We start from the raw sequence: 24,472 nt of genomic DNA, 5'->3' as shown, positions 1-24,472 counted from the left end.
ACTCTAGACTTGGTTGATGTCAAACTTGTGTTAACTATACCAGTGTGCCAGCAGCCCTCTTGCCCCCCTCCCCTGCAGACACAGGAGACAAACATGCGGGAGTCCCACGCACATTCCTCCATACCTGATCCTCCCCACCCTAACCAGAGGTCCAGGTGGGCATGTATCCCTCAACTGTATAAACAGTATTGAAAATAAAACTTAAAAGTGAATTGTACATTTCTAAGTAGTAGGATTTCCCAATTTCATCACAAAATAGACACTTACTAGCCAAACTTGCTCACTGCAGCCATTTCAAACCACCACACTAAAGCAAAGCTTAGCTCATGTCTAGCTGTAAGGCGACTGCCAGCTTCTCCTTGTCCAGAGATGGTTCCAGACGAACCCATGGCTCCTGGCTTCATTCCCAGGGTTCCTCAGCCAGTTCCCAGGGCGTGTGAACCCAAGGTGAGACTGTGACGCCTCCTCCACAGGCCACCTCTGTGTCGATCAAGCTCTGAGTTGCATCTTCACCCCATGAGTTTCCATCTTCAAGCAGTACTGTTACAATGCCCTTGTCTTTCAGCCTGCCTCCAGGCAAGGAGCTCCAGACAGACAGACAGACAGACACACACACACACACACACACACACACACTCCGCAAACAAAGCCTCGGGGTGGGGCTAAGTAAACGTCAGAAGGCAGAATGCCAGGGAATTTGCCTTTGGAGAAAACGCAGCATTAACTGCTAGCCTCTAGGAACTCCAAGGCATCTTGGGTTTTTCCCCCAACCCAATCAAAGCACAGTGTTGACTTTGCAGGATTAAGGCCAATTATGACACCTCTCCAGGAGCTTCAGATTTCTTAAAACACCACTTACATTTGAATTTTTTTTTTTCCATTTTATTTCAAAGACAGACAAGAGATCTCCCAGCCATTGGTTCACTCCCCTACGAGCACAACAGCCAGGGTTGGCCACACAGCAAGCAGGGGCACAGCACTCAGGTGACTGCCTGCTGCCTTTAGGGTACCCATCAGCAGAAGCTGCATGGGGAGCGGAGGGGCCAGAACCCAAGCAGGCTGAGCTGCACACCCACCTGCAGTTTACCTTTAAGTGGCCCTCCAGCCAGGCAGCAGCCTGGGCAGAGCCTGCCGCACTTCCCTCCAGCAGCTGCAGCCCCATCCACCGCGCCTCTGCAAGAGGACTTTGTGGGTGGGAGCAAAGCAGCTCTGTCCTGAGACCCCAGCAAGTGCTGTTTATTTTCCAAACAATTTTTATTGAAATGTGCCAAGAGTACATGGGCAGCACAAATGTATGAACAGGAAAAAAAAAAATCACATGTACAGTAATTTTAAAAAGTGAAGGTTAATCTTGGGAGATATCAGTTCCCTCTCCCACCCCCTCCAGCATTTCCATTATGGTTAAGCCTCTACTAACCTAGCATTAAAAAACAAAACAAAACAAAATAATAAAACCAAGGACTTCTGTCAAAGGAAAAAACAAAAACAAAAACCCAAAACAGGCGTAAGAAACAATTTCCTGCTCAGACGGGCTTCTTCGTGGGCGCCCCATTAGGAGGCATGCTGAGCGGTGGAGAAGCACAACTTCAGGGTGTAGGGGTAGGGGCCATCTGCAAAGGAATGCAGTAAGAGATCAGCTGGGCTGAGCCCCCGCCCCAGGGCCCCCTCATTCTGCACCATTGTACGGTTCAGCAACAAGAGTCTAACAAGTCACTGCCCTATGAGAGACCTTAAAATGGGACAGATAGCAAAGCCTTCTTCTCATCCTCTACTGCCACGAAGAACCTAGTGCTAGCTCCTTAGCGGGCCCTAGCAACAGGCCTGCCCCGGCACGGTGGGCCATTTCACCTGCTGAGGAGTACAGCCCTGGAACCACCTAAGCCAATGTTGGGCACAAAGAGAACACCAGCTCCCCAGGGGGCCAGCCTGAGCTGGTCACTGCGGGCAGTCTGGGGGGTGGGGGTTGACAACACTCACTTGGGTTTTTCATCTGGTAATGGTTCAGGAAGCCCAGAGTCTCCAGGGCGTCGCTCTTGGATTCCCACTCCAGCAGCCCAGAGGAGCTGCGCTCACCTGGTCAGAAGCATGGGAAAAGGCTATGGTGTAGGCGACTGAAGGAGCAGAGGCTGGAAGCTGCCAACAGGCAGAGCCATAGAGAGGCAGGCAGGGCAATACTCACTTTTGCCTGAGAATACTTTCACAGAAGTTGGCCGCTTCACTCCCAGCTCATCACAGATCTGCAGGAGACAGGCAGCGGGGTTAGAAACCCAGGGGAGCAGCCCAGGCCCTCTCCAAACTGCCTAGACACATTAGCACTTTGTATTGCACACTAAGTGTCCCCTGATGGTTAGAAGCACTTAATTACGGCGTCAGCAAGTCCCAGAAGCCTGCTGTTTGTTGTTCTAACGTTCATCCTCAGCAGCTCTGTGGGCGAGTCTAGGCACCAGGTCAATGTTTGCTAAACTGAAGGGTCCAACAGGACCAGGGTGAGGTGCAGAGTCCACCTCTGCTCCCCAGTCTCTGACCCTGCCAGCACCTCACAGGGTCCTGCCTGCTGCTGTTACCTGGAACCCATGCATGAGCCTACAGGGAACCTTCCCCAGCAAAGGCACAGCTGCCCATATTCACTAGACACAGAAGGAGCGGGGCACATAGCTCCCCACTTGTCCTAATTCCTGTTGCGTGCCCGGCAACCAATCCCAGGACTGGTGGAGCCCGAGCTCCACAGCTGCACCCAGAATCACAGGGCCTCACCTCAAAGAAGTTCTCCTCCGTCACCTCCAGAGGCGCGTTGAAGAAGTGCAGCACATTGCTGGGGTGCTGGATGCGGTTCTTGGCTGCCTGTTCTGGGGTGGAGAACCGATTGTTCCTTGACTCGCTGAAGTCTTTGTAACTGCAGGACCCATCTTCTAGCCCGTACGACTGGCGGGGCATGATGGCTGGTTGCTTGGAGACGCTGCAAGAAGAAAGCAGAGCCCACAGAGCCCTTCGTCAGACCCAGAGCTGGTCTGTGCCCACTAGAAAGCAGTGTGCCCCAGGGGGGGCATCACTCCCAGCCGAGACAAGGTTATCCCACCCCTCCCTTGGCTTTGAAGAAAAACTCTAGGAAACCCACCCAGCACACCTCACTGAGCCCCACACTGCCATGCCCCCTCTAGCCCAAGCACCTACCAGACATTCATCTTCTGCCCAAACATGAAGTTGTTGTTGAGGTGAGTAATGGCACGGTCCACGGCATAGCCGTCAGCCATCTCCACCATGGCGGCCCCAGGCTTGCTTTTCATGAATTTCACCTTGCCAAGAGCAGTACAGTCAGCTTCCCTGCCCAGCTGCCAGAGCCCTCCTGCCCAGCTCCACACTTCATCTCCTCACTGGTGAAATGTCAGACAGAAACCCCCAGAAACCTGCTGGGCCCCCAACCAAGAGCCCAGCCTAAGTAAGTAGCAACAGGGTCTAGGAGACACTGTGCTAGTTACTACAAGGCACAGGCTCTTGAGTAGGGCATCTGATGAGGCACAAACCAGGCAGAACCAGCAGTCAGCTGTTCTCACTCCTGCGTGGGCCGATAGGCATCCATGGGTCTGTGTAAAATGCTTGCTTTAGTACATTGCTGCACTACAAATACTGCAGCAGGGCTCTGAGCCCTACTGGGAAGTTCTATGAACCTACACAGTAACTAAGGCCTGTCTTAGCCAGACCCTCCAGTCTGCTGTTCTTACGCTGACTGGTACTCCTGCGAGATCCAACCCTAGTCTGAGCTTGGCTGCCTTCAACATCCAACAATGCAAGCCAACACCCACGGTGGGGAGGCACACACGCCCCGAGATGGGTCTGCCCAGGCCTGGCCAGCCTGCTGCCAGCATTCCCTGAGGTTCACCCTGACTGACTGCCCACCAGGCCTACAAGGAGTGTGGTGGACGCAGCGGCAGCTCACCTTCTCCACATTGCCATACAAGCAGAAGACATTGAAGACGCGATCACAGTTCATCTTAGACTGATCCAAGCCATAGACCATGAGCACAGGGCTGTCGGCGTGAGGACCATACTCGGGTGGCGGGGGAGGGGGCGGGGGGTGCCCATACTGGGGGCCGTAGCGGCTTGGGCCCCGGCGGTGACCCCCCACTGGTGGGCCCATCCTTCTCCCTTCGTAGTGAGGTGGGGGGGGCCCGTAGCCCTCATCATGGTAATGGCTGTGGTACCCACCATGGGGCCCTCCTGGGGAATGGGAAGGAAAGAGAGGGAGGACGGGTGAGAAGTGGCATGGCAGCCAGTGGGTGGAGCCACATGAGCCCTGGGAGTCCACGGAGGGGAACCCCTGCCCTCACCATATTCTGCAGGGTGATCTCCTAGGAGAGGGGGCTGCCTCTGGCGTTTGTTGGGGTTGCTGCCAGGGTCACCTGCAGACAGAAAGAACAGTCAGAGCAGAAGGTGGCTGCGGTGCCTCTCCCTCCTGTCCTGGCCCTCTGTTCCTGTAGATCTCACTGCAGACTCCCCTGGAGAAAGGAGGCCAGGGCCTACTCCCCAGAAGCAGAGCGCAGGCCTGAAGCCCAAGCCTTCAATCCAAGTCCGGTACCCTTTCACTCCTGGCCAAGCCCAAGGGGTCTGACTTCCTAGTTCTATGTGCAATGGGGACAACCCGTGGAGACCCTGCCCCTCCTGATTCCTGGGGCTATTGGGGAAACATGGTTCCTCACGTCTAAACCACCTGCAGCGGCTACCCAGCAGACCCGGGAGGGCCCACAGCAGCTTCCCAGGAACAACTCCCAGCACAGGGCAGAGGCTAAGAGCAGATGGGTAACTCACAAAGTGAAGGCAATCTTGGCACCCAATATCCCAAGGTTCTCACTGCCCTGAGCGTCTCTCTCTAGGCCTTGTCTTCCTCCAACCTGGTTCCAATCCCCCTCCCAGCCACCTAGTCCTGCCCAGCCCGAGCAGACAGACCGCAGAGCCAACAGGCAGGCACGGCGGAATCAGTTCAAGTGCACAATGTGTACAAGGCATCAACATTCTCAGACCCCCACAGTGGCGCAGATCCCCCTCCGGCCCTCACGGCCATCCAGAACCGCTTCCCTGACACCACAGCTTCGTGTGCCCCTCACATCACCCCAATGAGGTAGGCACTAACAGTTCAGCCCCATTTCACAGTAAGAAAACTGGTTACCTCGTTAGCAGAGCAAATTAAAGAGACATTTTGGCCCAAGGTCACACGTTAGCGGCCAAGCCAGGATTCAAACCCCGGCTGCCGACTCCGAAACCCTGGGCTCACACCTGTTCCTGCCACCCAGCCTGGGTTGCACTCTCCATAGTCAAGTCATTACAAGGATGGAAAAGGGCTACTTACAGCAGAGGTACAGAGTACAATGTCCATTTGTCACAAAAAACAAATCTGTATTTTTCTCTTACCATTGGACGCTTCAACAGTGAGTTAGCACAGTTCTGAAAGATGGCGTCCCATCAAACATACACTGCGACCCTGCATCACATGGTTTCACAGTCATAAATACAAGTCACGGTACACATCCGCTACAACTTTTTTTTTTTTTAAAGAATCGCTTTTAAAGTCAATTGTTCTGATTAAAGCAAAAATGGCTCCCAGATGCTGTGTCCTCGGAGGTTATCAGAGTGGCAGTGATGGTGTATGCGTGGGTAGTGTCCCTCCGTGTTGTCACCTCCTCACACTGTGTGCTGCAGTGCGGGACTTCTGGCTGTGTGGCGCTCCGTGTGCGTGTCGCCTGGTATGCAGTGTGCCAGTGGCCCCACTATGCCCGCGCTCTTGGTCTTGGGAGCGCACCTGGTGACCCACCAGCAGGTAACTGTGTGCCTCTGAGCTGTTTGGCTGTCTGTTGTTTAGGTCTGTTTGGTTTTCTGGTTTTTTTTTTTTTTTTTTGTTTGTTTTGTTTCTGATCTCCAGTTGGTGCAGATTATGTTGGCAGCCGGTGACTGCAGAAAAAGTAAAAATCTCAAAACAGAAAAAAAAAAAAAAAGGCCCTCCCAAAACAAAGGACTTAAAAACAAACCCCGACTGGCGAGCAATGGAGACAGGATCCTAGCGTCTTGGAGGCCCATGGAATCTACTTCCGTCTATGACCGTTCTCGGAACGAGGAGAGCACCGCTGGCTGGCCGGGCGCGCTCTGGTCTCTGTGTTTGCTACTTCTGTGTACCTTCTCGGGTTCGAGTTTGCTTGGATTTTGACCTTGTTCTATGTTTAGTAACAAGCAGTGCCTGCCGCTGCCATGGTGCGGTCTTTCTCTCTTTGTCTCTGTCTGCCTCTGTCTCTGTGCTTGGCGCTGTTCCTTGGAGCGCGGTGTGGTGTTCTCCATGTAGTGAGCTCAAGGCTGCGGCTGTTTCTGGGGACGTGGTGGAGGCTGCATGTTCTGTGCTGTTCTCTCCAGGAAGAGCTAGTGGGTTTTTCTACCCTGTGTGTTGTGGAGCAATGTGCAGAGGCAGAGCCGCTGAAGTAGGGTCCCGAGGGGGTGGCGAAGCACCGCCCTCACTCCTGGTGGCCTCACGGGCCCCAGCCTTGGGGCAGCCAAAGCTGAGAGGCATCAAAACCAATGCACAGCCAGCCCGTGCCACTAGCCCCTGCCGGTCTGCACATCTTCTAGTTATGTTCCTTGGAGAAGAAATGGTTGGTTGCCATGTTTCTGTTAGCAGTCATGTAATGCCATTGCCCATTTTGGTACATTCACTTGGTCACCAATTTGCCTCTCCCCTCAGGAGGGAGCAGCCGGGCCCAGGGCCCCTCATCAGAGTCCAGCCCCCCTGGCCCCTGCTTCCCGGCTGCACGGGTAAGCAAGACAGGCTTGCTTGGCACTGGGGACTCTAGCCTTCCCGAGCTGTGCGAAGCCAGCAAGCAGCCTCCCTCCTCTGCCCAGCGCCTAGTCTGAGGATCAGACCAAGGTGGACAAAGAGCTGGAAGGTGCCGCCGAGGGAGTGTCGCTGTTTTCAAAGGCAATCCTCCACACCTCGCCCTCCTAGCAAAGGCAAGCCATTCTTGACGGACACTAGCAGGGGGTGCTCGACTTGGACCCCCGCAGCGACGTTGAGTCCCCTCTACAAGGTGAGAGGGGTGTCCACCCTGCTCCTATCCAGTGTCTGACCCCCACAGGTCAGCTTCCTCAAGGCCCTGCTGCAAGAGCCCAGGAACCCTTCTCCCCTCCCCACCTCTCATCCCCTGCCACTGCTGCCTCAGACCCTCAAGTGTGAAGAGCAAGAGGAACAGTCCTGGCCCTGTGACCGGCCAAGCCCAAAACCCTTGCCCAGGGGCTAGAAGGCAAGCAGCAGAATCCACCTGGTGCAATCTGGGTCCAAGATCACGCTGTCCCCGACGAAGTGCTGCTCCCCACCCGATCCAAGGCTCTGCTTTAAAACTCCCCCTTGCCAGGAAGCAGAGGCCCCTCTCAACCCCCTCCACAGGAGTCTTTCCCAAGAGCCCACCCCTGTGCACAGGGAGCCCAATGGCATTACATAACCCCGAGCCCCAGGCCTACAGGTGCACTAGCCTGGCGAAAGCAGGGCAGGTGTGTTTAGAACAAAGCAGCCGGCAGGGTTACCTTGTCCACTGAGGTTGGGGTTTGTGTAATCCCAAGTGTCCTGATCGTTCTTGAACACGTTCAAGCGTGTGGGCTGGAGAGATGAGACGAAGCTTGACATTAGCCATGCCCTTGGCACCCGGATGCTGATAAGGGACTCACCACCCAGTCCTACCTTCGCATATTCGATCTTCAGTGTGCAACAACCAGAATAGATGTCAGCCCCGTTGAGTGAGGCCTTCGCCCGCTGGGCACTTTGCACGGAGTCAAACGTGGCTCACGTTAAGGAAGCACCCTTGCTGGCGTGTGGCTCACTGCACACACATCCACTGTCTCAGGCAGGAGCAACCTGGAGCTGCAGCGGAGGACTGGCCCAGGAGAGCAGCAAGGGCTGCAGAGCAGCTCAGTCCACCCCTACAGAGTGGCGGCCACCACCCCAGGCCAAGTCCCCTTTACGTTTGAAAACTCTCAGTGAACCCTCTGACAGAGGACCAGCCCACAAGTCTGTCCCACTGTCTGCCCAAGCAGGCCTGAGCAACGAACTGCTCCCAAGGCCGCCAGGCCCCTCGCCTGCCCCCTAACCTGGCAGGCTCCCTGCAGGCCATGGGCTCTGTGCAAGTGCCTGGCACAGCTCAGCAGGCGCTCCACTGACACACACTGGTGGGACGCATGCCCCCAACCAAGCCCCTTGGGACCCCCCAACACTGGTTTTTCAGTAAAGGATATTCCACCATAGCCTGGACCCCATTCTTTCGGAAGATGACAATCCTCTGGACAGGGCCACAAGGATTGCAGATTGTATAAAGAACATCCTGCAGAAGCAAAGACAGGCAAGATGCTGGGGCACTGGCAGGACAGATCTGGGTGGGAGGGGACACTGGGGCAGAGCACGCGCACGTACCGTGGTGATGGAGTAGATGGGGTTCAGGATGGTGAAGAGCAACACGCTGTTGACACTGCGCGAGTCATCCGAGTCCCCCGGCCGGGAGATCTTCTGGCTGGTGGAGTAGTTGACAAAGGCCGGGTGCCCCGCAATGTAGATCTGGTTGTCGGCTGCGTAATTCACAGCGTTGCAGGCCCCCAACACATCCTCAAACTCCACAAGTGCCTGCCTCTTTTTAGGCATTACCACCACATAGCTGCGGAGACAGCACAGGTCTCAGTTCTCAGGCACGCAAACAAGGACACCCCTCAACGCACTCTGTGCCCCAACTCCTCTGAATCCCCACCCTGGGTTGTTAGTCTGACCACCCAACCCATAGGACACGGCATCTCCTCACCTGAGCCAGATACTGCCCCACTACCTGGGCTTCCCTCACCCAGTGTCCATCCTGGCAGGGGAGCCCACGTCAAGTTTCTAACACGGGTTAACTCCCACTCACAGCAAACCCTGCTGACCAGGAACTTCAGGGCCAAACAGGGAGGACCTGCCAGAACCTGACCCCAAGTTAGAGGGCCCTGGACCAGGATGGCCAATTCCCCCGTTCCAGCCGGACTCATGACATGAGCATGAGGAGGAGTCCACCGCTTGGGAGCCCCAGGCCCTGCTCTGAGCCTGGTACCTGATGGGTCCAAACTCCTGCAAGGCCTCCACGAGGTCGGCTTCCACAACGCCGTCAATCAGGCCCCGGATGTGGACGACCGGGGAGGCAGGTGTTTTATGCGGGTCATCGTAGTTCTCCTGAAAGTGAAAGGAAGACCTCGTTTCCTGCTGGGTAAGGGAGCAGCCATGGTCGCCCACGGCCCCTGGGCCACAGTGGGAGCTGCTGGGCCAGGGAGGACCAGCTAATCCCTAACCCTCCAGTGACCTCTCTTCCCGTCGGCCCACTCCATCCTCCAATCAAGAAGCCCAGGCCAAGCGGCCTCAGAAGGGGTCGTGTGACCAGCAGGACACGGGCAGCTGTCTGCACGCAGCGAGCCCTGAGACGTCACTCCCACCTCACCCCACTGTCCCCACATCAGCCAGGCCGGGGAGCCCCTTGAGGTGTCACCACACACAGGTGCTGGGAACCGCAGCCTCAGCCCCGTGAAGGAAGGCAGGGAAGAGGAGAGAGAATCCCCTTCCCGGGCGGCAGATCCCTGCACCTCCACACAGGGAACAGCCCCTCCCTACACACACACACACACACACACACACACACACGCGCGCACGCACACGACGGGATCCAGGCCCAGCCGCCAGCAACCTGCTGGCCACGAGTCCGGGAAGGCAGCAGAACGGGTTCTATTTCAGGAATGAACTGCACAGACCACAGGCGGCCACCGCAATGCTCCCTCAGCCCCTGGGGAACGCCCACGGGGAGGAACGGGGAAAGGGAGCCGCCATTCTACCAGCACGTCCACACCGGCGGTAGCCCAAACCGGGCGAGACTGAAGGACGACGTACGAGGGACCGGGCCCGAGCCGGAAGTAACGACCCGGGGGGAGGGGAACTCCTTCCAACGTGACCAGGGAGTGAGCGCTTGGCTTTTCCTCAAGCTCAGCCCGAGGAGCGTCAGCTCACTTAAGACGGCTCCAAAAGCTCGGCCCGAAGTCCAGACCACACACAAGGTCCTTTTCTGGGTCCGCCCCCTCCCCCTCCTGTCCGGGGCGGGGTGAGGGGGCTGAATATGCTCCGTCAACCCATGGCGGCGCAGAGCCGGGTGCCCGGCAGCCGAGGCCGCCCAGGCGAGGAGGGTCCCGCCGCCCACGCGGGCCCCTCACCCCAACCGCCCACGAGGCCGGGCGGGACAAGTGCGCCTGCGCACACTGCCACAGCCGAAAACGACTAGGGAAAAAAAAAAAAAAGGTCCGGCCCCCGCCATCCTGCCAGCCCGCGCGGCGCCTGCGCAGTGCAGCGCGGCAGGGGCGAGCGGCCCCCTGCTCGGCTGGGACGCGCGCGCTCGTCCTCGCGCACGCGCCTGTCCTCGCGCACACCGCGCCGCGCGCCCAACGCCCGCCCCTCCCCCACGGCCCGGCGCGAGGGCGCGTGCGCAGAGAGGCACCCCGCTAGGCCGCTCAACCCCCAAATAAATGTCCTCCAGACGGGAAATATGGGCCTTCCCGGGCTCTCCGGCGCCTAGGGCCCTGGCCTCACCCCGCCGCCGCCGCCCGCTGCCCCGGATCCACCACCGCCACCGCCTCCATGCTGGTCGCCGGCGTTGTCTGTCTTGAGCCGTTTCGGGGCCCGGCCGCCCTCACTGCCGCCGCCGTAATAGCGGCCGCCGCCACCGCCGCCTCCCGCAGCCGCCATCTTCACCATCGCTCCAGACCGCCTCAGCTGCTCGTCCGGTTGCTGCCTCTGCTCCAGCCGCCGACGCCGCTTCTCCGCCCGGGGCAGCAGCCTCCGCGACATGGCGGCGCAGAACCCGCCTCCCCCCGCCTCTCATTGGGGGAGGGACACGCCCGTCACCCGCCGCCCCCACCCGATAGGGGGAGCCACTGGTCCGGCCGTGGGGGGAGGGGAAGCCGCCCCACGCCTGGCGCGCCTATTGGCCAATGCTCGTGCCGTTCTACAGGAACACCCGCCCTCGTTTGTCGAAGACACTTCCCATAGGCTAGGCTTTCCTGCCAGTCGTCTCGCCCATCCCACCGCCTTAAAATAAAGCGCAATGTGATAGGACGAGTTTCTCGCACAGCCCGCCCTCGTTAGGAACAAGTGATCGCAGCGGTTCTTCCAATCGCCCAAAAGACCCCGTCTCCTTCCTCCTTTCATTGATCCACTCTCCAATCCATCAAGCCGGAGGCCTGGAGCCGTCCAATGACGACGACTCCCTTCCCGCGCCACTCCGCCAGCAGACGAGGAAACCCCGCCCCTTGGCGTCTGGCGAGTGGCTAAGGGCAGGTGCCAGTCCTCCTCCTCTGCAGCCGATTGGTCAACGGGGGCGGCCAACGACGGACGGCGGGCGGCCCTCGGACGCCTGCGCGCGGCTGCCCCGGGGCCGCCGAGGGCGGAGCCGTCCCGCCCGAGTGTCGGCTCGTGGGGCGCCCCCGCGTGACCCCGCCCGGCGCGCGCTCGTTCTCGAACCCCAATAAAGCCCAGCCGCCCGGACACAGTTTGCACGAGGGGTTGGTCTCTGGCCCACCACTCCTTCCTCAGGCCAACATGGACGGCCCTGTCCTGGCGCTCTCCCCGACGCCGGGGCCTGCGTGCCCTGACGTGCGGGGCCGTGAACACGAGTGGCATCCCGTGCCGGCGCCCCGTCGGCTCCACGCGGAAACAAATAAATAAACTCAGTTTGAAACGGGGCCGCCGGCGTGCGCTGAAGCAAGTTTGGTTTTCTTGAGGGAGGGGGCGGCGGCGTCTGAGGGACACGGCGCGTCCAACGGCCGGCCTCGGCGCCACGTGACCCGCCGAGGGGCGGGGCCGCCGGCGGCTGACGTCACCGAGCCGCGGTGGGGGAGGGGAGGGGGCCGCCCCGCCCCCGCGCCGGCCCCGACGCCCCTCGCGCCGGCGCGCCACGACGGAGGGCGGCGGTTCGGGCCCCGGCGCCGCCTCGGGGTCCCCGCGGCGCGGCCTGCGGCTGGCGGCCCGGTGCCTGCGGCCGGGTGGCCGTCCTCCGCCCGCCTCCCCAGCACGCACACTCACACACACGGGCGCTGCCGGCCTCCGCCCCGCTCCGACCCCAGCCCCGGGGCCGACCCCTCTGTCCCGTCGCTCCGTCGCCCCGACCCCCCTCGTCCCTCGAGCCCCCTACCAGCTCGGCGGCGAACCCGGCCGGCCGTCCCGGATGGAAAAGAGAGCAGACACTGGGAAGTTTTGGGGGAAGGAGGGGCAGGCCTTAAAGGGACCACGACCTCTTTTCCTCCCGAAGAAAAACACGAAGGGGGTGGGGGCAGAGGAGAAGGTGGATGGCCGTAGCCCCGGAGCGGGCAGGGGACGCGGTGAAACGAAGCTCCGCAGTCGGATGGAGGAACGGAAACAAGAGCGACCAGGGAAGCAGGCGCGTCCAGCCCCTGGGTGCCTTTCCCAACCAAATCCACCCTCCACCCCCTAGCCAGAAAGTTGCGAAATCTGAGATGCCTACAACCTGCATTTCACAGACGGGGTCAGGCAGGGCAGATAGCTGGGGGTACCCCAGCTCGGCCTCCTCCTAAGCACCCGCCAGACTTGGTCACTGACCCTCACTGAGCGTGCACCTGCCGGCCTGGCACAGGCACGGCTTCCCTCCTCTTCAACAGTTGCCTAAGGTGCCTTATTCCTGTCTCTGGGCCTTGGGACAGATAGCCCCTCTCCATGTTCTTTTACATCTTTCTCCTTTGCGTCCAACAGGGCTTGGGTCCAGTGTCACCTCCTGGTCACCCCAGTTCAAGCAATGTGCACATCATGGCTTCTGGAGCCAGCTCACCAGGCTAATCCTTGGCCTGCAAGAGCTGGCATTCCCTATGGGTGCCGCTTCTAATCCTCACTGCCCCACTTCCCATTGCAGATGCCTGCGTATGGATTGAGAAAATAGCAAAGGATGGCGCAAAGCCCTGGGCCCCTACACCTCTGTGGGAGACCTGGAGTTTGCTCCTGGCTGCTGACTTCAGCTCAGCTCAGCTCTGGCTGTTACTACTTGGGGAGTGAACCAGCAAGTGGAAGATTTTTCTGTCTCTCCTCTCTGTAAATCTGTCTTTCTAAAAAAAAAAATGGGGGGATGGGAAATAATGGCATCTCATTGATCTAATATTTTAGCAGCCTTGCAGAAGTACCCACCTGTCTGGCTTACTTTTGTTTCCTTGTGTGGCAGGAACTGAGACCCATCCACATGGCCTCATGTCCCCGATAATTGCAGACTGCCGACACCACAGGGTCCCAGGAGAGGTGTCACCTGGAGACACGTGTTGTAGCTCTTACTTTGTGTGAGCAAACCTCATGGTGTTTACACAAAACAATGAAATCCCCTGATGCTCATCTTTTTAACCACCTGCCCCTCAGTCACTTGTTACTTCACCCGATAAACGTCAAGCCAAGGCTACTTGGGACATCTGGATGAAAAATGGAACAAGAATGTATCTGGCACTGTGGCATAGCACATGAAGCTGCCGCCTGTTGCGGCACCACACAGGGGCACGGGTTTGAGCCGCCACTGCTCTGCCTTTGATCCGCCTCCCTGCTAACGTGCCTGGGGAAGCAGCAGAGGACACCTCACAGGACTTGGCCCCTGCAGCCAGGTGGGAGATTGGGTTTCCGGGGTCCACTGTCATTCCCAATGTTTTCTCCAGCTGACTTCAGGAGCCTTTCTACCCCTTGGCAGCTCCTCCTGGCTGCTGCCCTCCCCCACTGGACACACAGGCACACAACCAAGGCCTTGTTGAAGGCAAGGCTCCACCTACTCCATATAGTTGGACTGGGGGAAAATGCATGCCAGACGGCCTTACCGTGAGTTCCTGCCTGTTCACTCCAGCTGGGCCCACAGGGCTGCCCCACTGCTGCCCTCCGTCCCTGGCACCCTGCCTCTGCCTCATTCCAGCAGTCAGCTTCCTGCCTCAGAAGCCGCCCTCCCCCACCCGCTGAGCCTTCCCCCCGGCACAGGTGAGCAGCCGGTCCCACCTGCCGATACACCTGCTTGTTTTCCCTCTGACACTGCAAGAATCGGGTCCTGTGTGAACTCGGGCTCTCAGGAGACTGCTCTCCTGAGGCCATTGTGGCAACGTGTGGCAAATCCCCAAAGCAGGATGAGGCTTAATAGCAGGGCAGCCTTCTGGTTTTAAGCCTGCTCGGGCAACAAGGGGAAATTGTTTCAGAGTCTCTTGGGCCTTAGATTGAAAACCGGGGGGGTCCTCAGGGGCGGCCAGGAAAGCCCACCCCTCAGAGGCCATGCCCTCACCCGTGAAACACGCCTGTTAACCTGTTTCCTGCCCCGCTTGGTGCAGTTGCACCTGCAGGAAAGCGATACAGGTGTCACTCACCTCTTAGGCTGGGGGCGTTTCACTCCAGGATACACCTGCGTGCGACAACAACTGGGAGATGCTACACAACGCATGTCCCCCTGGCCTCACACCCTGATCTGCTTCCTCTCCCTACGGCAGACGGTTTCCAGAATGAAATGATGGCACATCGGACTCTTTTCTAAAAACTTATTCCAGTATTTATTATAAAGGTGAACGGAGAGTAAACCAGCAGATGGAAGATTTCTCTCTCTCCTCTCTGTAAATCTGCCATTCCAATACAAATAAATAGATCTTAAAAATAATTATTCTGAGGACTGGGGCAGTGAACAGGGGCCCAGATAGAGGTTTAGCCTGATGTGCTATGGTGACGACCCCGATTCCACACAGAGGGTTTCTATGTGACTGTTAGCACGGTTTTCTCAGCAGCGTTTGTTGTAAAGTCTGCTCTGTCCCCCATCACGTGCTCTTGGCACCCTTGTCAGGAATCGTGTGCAAGGGGTTATTTCTGGAATTTGCTTTCTCAGCAGGTTGTGGCTGAGGATCAGCGATGTGTGGCATCTGCTTATAAACCCTCAGGCAGAGGTTCTACTTGCCAGGAACTGATAGAGAAGGCTCCAGAAGGGCAGAACCAAAGCAAGAGGAGGGAGTCCAACCTGTCCAGCAGGGGACAGCTAAGCAAAAGCCCTGGGGTGTTGGGGACAGTGAGGTAGCCTGCTCAGATGGAGAGGGAGGCACACAGACCAGGAGAGCTCAGACTTTCCCCAGCTGAGAGGGAGCCGAGGACAGGGCCTCAAGATCTAGAGTCGAGTGCCCCGCACGATGGCTCAACTGGCTAAATCCTCATGTTATAAGTGCTGGGATCCCATTTGGGCACCGGTTCGTGTCCCAGCTGTTCCACTTCCCTTTAAGCTCCCTGTTTGTGGCCTGGGCAGGCAGTGGAGGATGGCCCAAAGCCTTGGGACGCTTATACCCACGTGGGAGGCCGGTATGGAGTTCCTTGGTTTGGGCTTCAGCCCTGTCCAGCACCAGCCATCACGGGCACTTGATGAGTAAACCAGCACATAGGAGAACTGTCTCTCTGAATGAGTGATGTACCAGGGTAAAATTCTTCACGCTGTGGTGAGAACCACGCAATTGGGTCATACAAAACCCTGCTAGCTCAGGTTCTAGCCTGAACAGTGGACTTGGGCTCTGCTTTTGTTTTTTTTTTTTTATAGGCAAGTCAGATATGCAGAGAAGAGGAGAGACAGAGAGGAGGATCTTCCATCTGTTGATTTACTCCCCAAGTGACTGCAATGGCCAGAGCTGAGCTGATGCGAAGACAGAAGCCAGGAGCCACTTCTAGGTCTCCCACATTGGTGTAAGGTCCCAAAGCTTTTGGCTGTTCTTGACTGCTTTCTCATGCCACAGTCAGGAGGCTGGATGGGAAGTGGGGCTGCCGAGACACAAACCAGCACCCATATAGTATCCCAGACATGCAAGGTTAGGACTTTAGCCATTAGGCTACCATGCTGGGCCCTATAACTCTGCCTTTCAAACACAAATAAATATTTAAAACCCGAACTTCTTTCTGGCTACCAGGTGCGTGAGGATTGGAGGTGGTCCCCAGGACCCAGGGAGAAGAGTGAGGGAGACTGGGTCTGGGCCAGGGCAGAACCCTAGAAGGGGAGCCGAGGGTGGATGAGATGGAGGGGCTTAGGCACGCAGAGAACAGGCCATGGGCTGCTGGAGCCAAGGATTGTCAAGGCCCTGGGGTAGGACCTGAAGGAAGGAGCAGGCTCCAAGGAAATTTTGTGGCCACTGGGGGACATGATGGGGTGAGAGTCCAAAAGAGATTCCCAGCGTGAAACCCAGGGCAAACAGGTGCCGAGGCTGACCCTACACCCTCAATCAGTGACCCCACAGACACCAGCCACTCACCTTTCCCCTTCCACACTTTGCCACATGTTCATAAGCCACCAGTGCCATGAGCCTTTTAGTCATCTTCTTCGGGGGTCAGTATCATGGCTCAGTGGGTTAAATGGCCACTGGGACACCCCTGACCTTGCTACTCTGCTTCTGGGCTAGCTTCCTGCTAAAGCACATGGGAAGTGGCCATCCCCTGCTGCTTTCCCAGGTATATTAACAGGGGGCTGGATCAAAAGTGGACCAGCCAAGACTCAAACTGGCACCTATGGGATGTGAGCACTGCAGGCAACAGCTTTAGCTGCTACATTACAGCGCTGGCTCGGGAATCACACCCACCCAGTCTGTGGCCATCTGGCTGAGGCTTGGGCAACTTCGTGGGCTCAAAGTTCCCACAAACAAGGTCAGGCTGGGTCGAGGTCAAGGCTCAGCTGAGAGGGAATCAATCGGGATGCTGGGCATTCATGGGGGTGGGCGCAGTGGGGAGGGTGGCCCTGCTTCCCAAGGACTTCTCGGAGGCTGGGGGGTGGCAGAAGAGTTTTGGCAGGAAGCCCAAAAGAGGGGTGAAGGGAGAGCCAGGGGTGAGGAAGCAGAGGGCAGCCCAGCTGCATACAGGATCCTGGTGGCAAGGGCTGGTGGCCGCCTCACGATGGTCTGCCAGCGCTCTGGTCACGGCGAGGGGCAGGCCAGACCCCTCAGCGACTTCAACCGGCTTCCTCAAAACCAGTTGCCAGGCTTCTTAAGCCAGGACTGTTTGCTTGTTAGGTGAAACCTGCTAAATCTGATTAGTCAAAGTCAGTGGTTAAACAAAAAGCAATTGTTCCAAAGATTTATGTGTTTACTTGAAAGGCAGCCTTACAGGATAGGGAGAAAGAGCTCTTTGGTTTCACAACATCTGGGCCAGGCCTGGGCCAGGCTGAACCCAGGAACCTAGAACTCCTGTCTGGGTCTCCCCATGTGGGTGCAGGGGCCCATGGACTTGAGCCATCTTTCACTGATGCGACTGGGAAAGTGATCGAGGAAGCCCACATCCATGGGCCCCTGCACCCTCATGGGGGTCCTGGAAAAAGTTCCTTGCTTCCAGCTTTGGCCTGGTGCAGCCAGGGTTTTGCAGCCATTTGGGGAATGAACTAGCAGATGGAAGATCTCTCTGTCTCTTTTCAAGTAAATAAAATAATCTTTTAAATAGTAGTAATAATAATAATAAAGTCCATATTACAACCTGAAACCTCAAAGCTTGCAGAAGGAAACACAAAAGAAAGCCTCAGGGTATTGGATTTGGCGGTGATTTATTGATTATGACACCAAAAGAAAAAGAGAGGAATTGGGAAGCATCAAACTTGAAACCTTCTATGCTTTGAGAAACAGCCAGCACAGGCAAGTGGGAAGGGGAGGAAGATTGACATTCAGAGTACAGGTTAATGTCTGGGCAGATAGAGAGAGCAGGGTTTGCAGGTGTTGCAGGAGAGGAGAGAGAGCTCTGGCTGTCCCACTTCCGGCCCAGCTCCATGCTAATGCTCCTGGGCTCCGTTTTTGCATCTCCAAGCTCCCCTAGGCATTGGGGTAAAACACGTTAGGCTGTAGCCTGACACGCCAGCATCCCATATGGGTGATGAATCAAGTCCTGGCTGTTCCACTTCGGATCCAGCTCCCTTGCTAATGAGCTTGGGAAATCAGCACGGGATGGGAAAGCCAGATCCTCACTGCAGCGAGGCACGGGGCATGGGGTGCTGGGAGCAGGGAAGCTACACCAACAGGGCAGGCCAGCTCAGGAGACAGGAACAGCCAGTGCAAAGAAGTGAGGCCTGCCTCCTTTCTGTTCCTAAGCCACAGGGGCTAGGAGTCAGCGCTGTCCCAGGTGCCTCCGGAAGGAGCACATGTATCTGTGAACCCTAATTGTCACAGGTTCCTTGCTCCGCCTCCACTGCCCAAGGCCCGTCCAAGGGCAGTTCGGTCTGTGGGGAGAGGGAGAGGCCTGGGTGAGAAGAGGAAAAGATGTCCCTCGCCCCTCCACCTGCGACCTGATCGGGTGCGCTCACCCCGGAGCCGGTTTGGTCCTGTCGGTGCAGCGTCCGCCGCCGGTGCCACTGGTGCAGGGAGGCTCGCGCCTCATTGCTGAGCCCCTGTGGGGCGCGGCCCGCGTCCGGCTGGTAGTGAGCAATGTGGTGCAGCGCCCCAAACCACGTAGTCAAGTAGTACCCGGCTGGGGGCAAAGAGATGGGTGGGTGAGCTCGCCACAGGGTGGCAGGGGAATGGCTCATTGGAGGCGTGGGGCGCACCTTCTCCCCGCAGCTCGTTGGGATCCAGGAGCTCCATCAGAAACTCCACGTCCAGCTGCGTCTCCCCGATGTCCGGACTCCAGATCAGCTCCTCGGTCAGCGCAGGCAGGAAGGCGTCGGCCCCTTGGGGCTCTGCAGGAAGCCAAGGACAGGTGCTCCCGGGTAGATGCCGCAGCGTGGGGGACCATCCGTGCGTTCTCCCAGGACGGCGAGAGCGGGCTGTGTCCCCCACCTTGCCTCCCCATCCTGGACTGCGAAGACCCCTGCCACCATCTCCCTTCTGCCACCGCACGCCCATCTCTCCTTTACCTTGGCCCTCGCTGCAAGCCAGGCCCGCGTAGACGTCGCTGCACACGGCCAGCAGGAGCGCCACCTTGCGACGCGGGGCGCAGGCGGCGTGGAGGTGCGCGAGGCGCTCGTGGATGCGGCTCCGCTGGGCTAGGGCTGGGCTTTGCCCCTCGGGCCCTGCCCCCGCCCGCAGGGCCATTTGTCGCCTCCGCAGGCGTCGCAGCTCTGGGGCCCGGAGGGTCCGGAGTCGCATCCACAGGACTGGCTTCAGGGGTGCCAGCACAGCACGGCACACTGCTGCTTCCACGGTGAGACCTGCAGGGGCCGGCGCTGTCAGGCTGATCTTCCCTCCCCATTGGGCCATCTGCCACCCCTCCTTAGCTGCTGGGCTACCCACAGAAGCATGGACATGCAAAGGGGTGCCTGAGTGTCTCCTGGCCGAGGGGTAGTCCTACAAGTAGGTCAGTGGGAAAGCAAGCAGTTGTGCCACCCGTGGAAACACACACATTGGACAAGAACGCAAACCAAGGGCCCAGCAAGGATGCTGTGGAGAGGGGTCCCTCCAGTCCTCTCCCATTACCAAGATCCTCCTGCTTCTGCTGGTCCTTAGCTCCCCTGCTGCCTAGGATGGCCCTGACGCTGGGGTCCTTGGCTAGGTGATCCTGCAGGTCCAGGAGGAGGTGTCGCACGTCCTGAAGCAGCTCTATAGCCGGGTCTCCAGGCCTGTGGGGGTTCCCGGAGCAGGAGGCAAGGCGTGCCCGAAGGCCGCGGTACTGCCCAGCCACGTAGCTGCTCCGTGCCCTGGCCAGAGCCCGCACATGGGCGGTTAGCACATCCTCGGGGCCTTTCTCTTCATCTTGGTAGTCATCTTCCTCTTGCTCTTCCTCCTCCGGGTTGGCCAGAGCAAGTTGCTGCACCTTGGGAGTGGGTGGAGCTTCTACCCATGAGACCTGGTGTGGCCCGGGGATCCTGGTGGCTAGAGGTGAGGATGGGGTTGGGCTGGGTTTGGGCTGCTGGGAACAGCAGCAGTAGCTGGGGTCTCCCTGGCTCTGGCCTCCCACCCAGCTGACCTGGACGGCGCCTCTGACCAGTCTTTGGCTCCGTCCCCGAGACTGCATGTGCCTCCAGGTAGAGCTGGTTGACCACGCAGAGTACCCCAGCTGAGGTGTGAGCATGGGCCCTGCCCATCTGCAGCGTGTCTGGGGCTAGGGGCAGGAAGAAGTGTCCCGTGCACCTGAGGATCCCGCCCTGGTCCCTCCAGTCCAGCCTCACTGCTGGACAGGTTGAACTTCAAGTCCTGGCTCCCTTCCACCCCTAGTTCCTCCCAATCACCCAGGAATCTGGACCCTTCATGAACTCCCTCAGGATGGAGGTGACCAACGAGCAGACCATCCCCTCTAAAGCGTCCTGCCTCACCCACGGTGCGTGCCTCTCTAGGGCCGAGAGCTGGAGGAGGCAGAAGCAGTGTTCTGGGCAGGATATCCCTGTGGAAGGATGAGCACGAGCCGTGTCATGGGTGGGGTGTCTCAGAGAAAGGTAGCCCTGGCAGGTGCCCCCTTGGCAGACAGCTGCTACCTGCTGGCTGACAGGAAGGCCAGAAGGTGGGACAGATCCGGCATGCAGAGCTTGGAGGCTTCCAGGGACACACCTGCAGGGGCGTGGGGAGCAGATGTGAAGGGGGACAGCTCCTTCCTTCACTCCACAGTCCTGCACTCCCCTCCCAGACCAAGACATTCCGAGCAGGAAGCTCCACCCACTGTGGTCCCATTCCTGCCCAGCACCTGGAGCTTGGCATCCACTTATGCCACCAAAGGGGGCTGGTTCATCAGATAGAAATGGTTATTTCTGAATCCTTTCCAGGCATTGGGAACATAATGGTTAGAAAGGAGACAGGTTCATGTAGACACACACACACACACATTTACTTAAAAGGGTGAGAGGAAAGGACAGAGATCTTCAATCTGCTGGTTCACTCCCAAGCGGTTGGGGCTGGACCAGGCTGAAGCTAGGAGAGCCTGGACTTCCATCTGAGACGCCTTCCCTGGGTTCTAGAGACCCAAGCACTTGAGCTGCATCCCAGGGTGTGCATCAGTGGGAAGGTGGATTGGAAGTGAAGCTGGGACTGAAACCAGGCACCCCAATATGACTGCAGGCGCCCCAATCGGAGGGTGTCCTAATTTACAGCAAGGTGCCTGCCTGGGGGTGTATGGCACGTGACTGACATTTGCAAATCTCATCCTGGCTGCTGTTCTCAGTCAGATGTGTGGAGAGGGAGGGAGGGAGCGAGGGGTGGACTAAGGGCAGGCTGCTGCTGGGGTCCGGGGAAGAGCTGATAGAGGGAGGGGGTTGGACATGCAGATGTTCTAGCAGCTCCCAGTGATGAAGCTGTTGTGGACTGCAAACAGGGTAGGGGCCTCACCTTCAGAAAGCTTCTGAATCTTGTAGGTGCTGACTTCCCCTGGGGCAGATCCTGTCTTCAACACTAGAGTCTGGCTGGGGTCCTGTCCTACAACCAGGAAACTCTGGGACAGGACAAGGATAGGTAGCAGGTGAGTTCCAGGAAAGCAGTTATAGGGTCTGTCATGCCTGCCTAGCTGCTAGCCACTTCCCTTCTTTTAGGTTCAGTTCCCCAGGTTTCCTTTTGCGAAACTCTCCCAACTTGCAGCCCATATAAGTGGGACTGTTTCTGCTAAGGCCTGGGGGTGGTGGCTATACCTGGACACAGCCAATGGGAATGACCTGTGCTGTCTGCCCACTGTTCCGCCCAGGCTTGGGGGATTGCCATCTTTCATGGGAGTTCTGGTGGGTCACTTGGGAGCACGGTCCCTTAATGCATGAGAAGCTGAGGTTGCCTCCTCCACACCTGCCCGCTCCTGCAATGCTCCCTGTGCTAGCAGGTTCTCATAGAGGGATAGGTGATGGATACCCACAGTGCCTCTCAGCCCACAGCCACTCTCTGACCCCCGCGGGTGCAATCCCAAAGGCTTGTGGAAGGCCTCTTCCTTTCCTTGGGCAGACGAGGAATTCACTCAGCTGCCCAAGGGTCAGGATCTAGTCCTTAGCCACTTGGGTTTACCCAGTTTGTGCTAGTTCGGTCATTAGCAGTCACCAGGGACTTGACCAAGATGGTGGTGGGAGGCTGGGGAGAGGTCAGAAGGAGCCCCCAGCTGTCATACTCACCCCCAGCGGCCACAGCTCTACCAGGACCACAGCATCATGGACTTCCAGCTCTGGGATCTGCCACACCCCCTGGGTCCTCCGCAGGCGAAGAAGTGGCTCTCGGGCACTGAGGACCCCTACATGGGCCTTTCCTGCTCTGTTCCCATGTGATGGGACCAGCCTGGGATGTGCAGGGCCCAGGAGGTCAGGCTTCAGAGGTGAGCAGTTGGACACCAAAGGGGGTTAAAGGTATGGGAAGGGGCATCCCAAGGACAAAAGGCCAGAGTTGGGGTTCAGGGTCAGGTGGGAGGGGGACCTTTGGATGGAAGAGATTGGTGTACCCAAGGGCAGAAAATGGAACCCTTAGACTAGCTAGCCTCACCTCTCCCCATTGGTGGGGATTGCCTTGTCGTGTGGCTGGGCCATCCTCAGGATGCAAGTGGCCACGGTGTCATGGTCTGGCTCCCCGTAGGAAGACGGAGACTCAAGGCTGTTCCAGTCCAAGGGTAAAGATCCAGATGTTGGAAACCAAAGTGGGCAGAGACCCTGACCAATCACAGTGGACTCTGGAGTCCCCTGGCCATGACAGGGATTGTTTAATTTTGTTGTTGTTCTTCTTCTTTTAAGAGGGAGAAAATAAAGAGAGAGAACTCATCCACCTGCTGGTTCACTCCTCAGATGCCCGCAAGCAGCCAGGCTTGGGCTGGGCCAAAGCCAGAACTCAACTCAGATGGCCCATGTGGGTAGCAGGCAGCCATCGCTGCTGCCTCCCTAAGTTTGCCTTAGGAGGAAGTTGCAATCAGGAGTGGAACCCAGGCACTCTGATATGGGATCAAGCCTTTCAATTGCTTCAACATCACCCCTGCCCTGACCAGGAGTTACAGGGGAGAGGTCTGGGGGGTCCAGGAGAGAAGCCAGGACAACAGCTAGCAGGGACTCCAGCTCAAGACTTCAGCAGCCAGAGCAGTCACACAAATGCAGAAAGCTAGAAAAGTTCTCTGCCCACAGTCAACACCACACAGATTCGTCAAATATGACACAAAATTCCCGCTTTCCTCCAGGGAGAATGGAGGTAACATTTTTCTAGCACTTTTCTAGGAACATTTTTAGGCCATCCTCTGCTGTTTTCCCAGGCTACAAGTAGGGAGCTGGATGGGAAATAGAGCAGCCAGGGCATAAACTGGTGCCAATATGAGATGCCAGTGCTTATAGGTGTAGGACTAGCCAACTGAGCCATTGTGCTCGGCCCAGGAACATTTTTGAACATATAGAAAAGACGAAAGAATTGTACTGGGAAATTTCTATGTCTGTTGCCTAAAGGTGAGCACTTGTGAGCATATTTCCTGCAGCAATCCCAAGAGTAGGAAGCCTGGGTCTGGGAAGGGATGTCCTACCCACCCACCCATCCACTCACTCACTCACAAATTCACTTATCTATTCATTCATTCATTCACCCATATGTCCACCCACTCATCCATTTACTCTCATTAATCTATCCATTCACTCACCCATCCACCCAACTACCCACCCATGCATCCATCCGTCTGTCTGTCCGTCCACCTACCCTATTCACTTACCTGTTCATTCACTCATCCACCCATATATCCACCCACTCATCCATTCACTCTCACGCATCCATCCATCCATCTACTCACCCATCTACCCATAACATATTTACTGAACTCAGGCCCAGAATACCCTGAGGGGAGGGTAATGAGTAGGGCAGACCCTGCTCTTTCAGAGCTCCCTTCTTTTTAGGGCTGGGCATGGGATAGGGGTAACGAACAGCTGAGCAAGTCAGCCAGCCTGTTGCCGGTGTGACAGCAAGGAGGAAGGCAGGGCTGGTGTACCACCCAGGGGCTAGCAGGAAGGTGGGGGTGGAGAGAAGGAGGCAGATGCCTGCCCCACCTTCACGGGTGGTGCCCAGCAGGGCTGGCGGGGGCAGCTGCCAGGTACCAGAGGGGGGCAGTGGTTTGGCGGGGGGTAGTTAAAGATGCCGGATGCTCGGTCCCTGGGGACCCCTACCTGTTCTGGGAGGGGAGGCCAGAGGAAAAGGAAGTGAAAGTCGTCTCTGGTAGAGAGGAAGCTGGGCGGGTAGGGGGAAGAGGCGGGGCTGGAGGGGTCTGGACCGTCCCCCCTTCTTTCAGGCTCTCAGGCCTTTGAGGAAGGGAGCCAGGTAGGCCGGGAACCCAGAGCTGGGTACGCCTCTCACACGGAGTCTCTGAAGAACCAGCACATGCTCTGCTTTCCTGAGAGGTCCCAGCTCCAGCCTCCACCCTCCCACACCTCCCCGGATGCCATAAAAAAAAAAAAAAAAAAAAGGAACAGAGAGGCCGGACAGATGCTGGTTAACTGGTTTTGTTTTTTTGCCTTTAATTTGTTTCCAAAAAGCAACATCTTCTGCCCATCCCCAGATGGCAGATGAAAGGTGTCCCAAGTAGAGGGGACCCAGC

At 57.7% G+C, this 24,472-nt stretch overlaps 2 protein-coding genes across 4 annotated transcripts; both read right to left on the bottom strand.

Moving 5' to 3' along the window:
- Positions 1 to 1,239: 1,239 nt before the first annotated feature.
- HNRNPL (heterogeneous nuclear ribonucleoprotein L) lies at positions 1,240 to 12,291 on the bottom strand. 2 transcript variants are annotated; one of them, XM_040976347.1, is made up of 13 exons: positions 12,210 to 12,291; positions 9,096 to 9,214; positions 8,435 to 8,672; positions 8,260 to 8,345; positions 7,709 to 7,805; positions 7,555 to 7,627; positions 4,326 to 4,397; positions 3,935 to 4,215; positions 3,172 to 3,293; positions 2,755 to 2,956; positions 2,180 to 2,237; positions 1,978 to 2,073; positions 1,240 to 1,610 (listed from the first exon to the last, which is right to left on the bottom strand). In XM_040976347.1, the coding sequence occupies exons 3-13, from the start codon at positions 8,657 to 8,659 to the stop codon at positions 1,552 to 1,554; spliced, it is 1,371 nt and encodes a 456-aa protein (XP_040832281.1). In that variant the 5' UTR covers positions 8,660 to 8,672; positions 9,096 to 9,214; positions 12,210 to 12,291; the 3' UTR covers positions 1,240 to 1,551. The 2 variants fall into 2 exon arrangements, with proteins under 2 accessions (XP_040832281.1, XP_040832280.1); XM_040976346.1 differs by lacking the exon at positions 12,210 to 12,291 and adding an exon at positions 10,610 to 10,888.
- A 5,274-nt stretch (positions 12,292 to 17,565) lies between these two features.
- RINL (Ras and Rab interactor like) lies at positions 17,566 to 24,101 on the bottom strand. Of its 2 annotated transcripts, none has more exons than XM_040976344.1 (12): positions 24,045 to 24,101; positions 22,402 to 22,509; positions 22,041 to 22,200; positions 21,280 to 21,382; positions 20,436 to 20,508; positions 20,277 to 20,344; positions 19,931 to 20,065; positions 19,441 to 19,836; positions 18,882 to 19,175; positions 18,573 to 18,704; positions 18,333 to 18,496; positions 17,566 to 18,248 (listed from the first exon to the last, which is right to left on the bottom strand). In XM_040976344.1, exons 2-12 carry the CDS (start codon positions 22,443 to 22,445, stop codon positions 18,186 to 18,188), a joined length of 1,632 nt encoding a protein of 543 aa, XP_040832278.1. In that variant the 5' UTR covers positions 22,446 to 22,509; positions 24,045 to 24,101; the 3' UTR covers positions 17,566 to 18,185. The 2 variants fall into 2 exon arrangements, with proteins under 2 accessions (XP_040832278.1, XP_040832279.1); XM_040976345.1 differs by having other exon boundaries at positions 19,931 to 20,066; positions 20,281 to 20,344; positions 22,402 to 22,635; positions 24,045 to 24,060.
- Positions 24,102 to 24,472: the final 371 nt, after the last annotated feature.

The sequence above is a fragment of the Ochotona curzoniae genome, unplaced genomic scaffold, assembly GCF_017591425.1.
Source record: "Ochotona curzoniae isolate NIBS_2020 unplaced genomic scaffold, NIBS_Ocur_1.0 contig_2699, whole genome shotgun sequence".
Lineage (NCBI taxonomy): Eukaryota > Metazoa > Chordata > Mammalia > Lagomorpha > Ochotonidae > Ochotona > Ochotona curzoniae.
The sequence above is the reverse complement of the archived record's forward strand: the minus strand, read 5'-3'. Positions and strand labels throughout refer to the sequence as shown.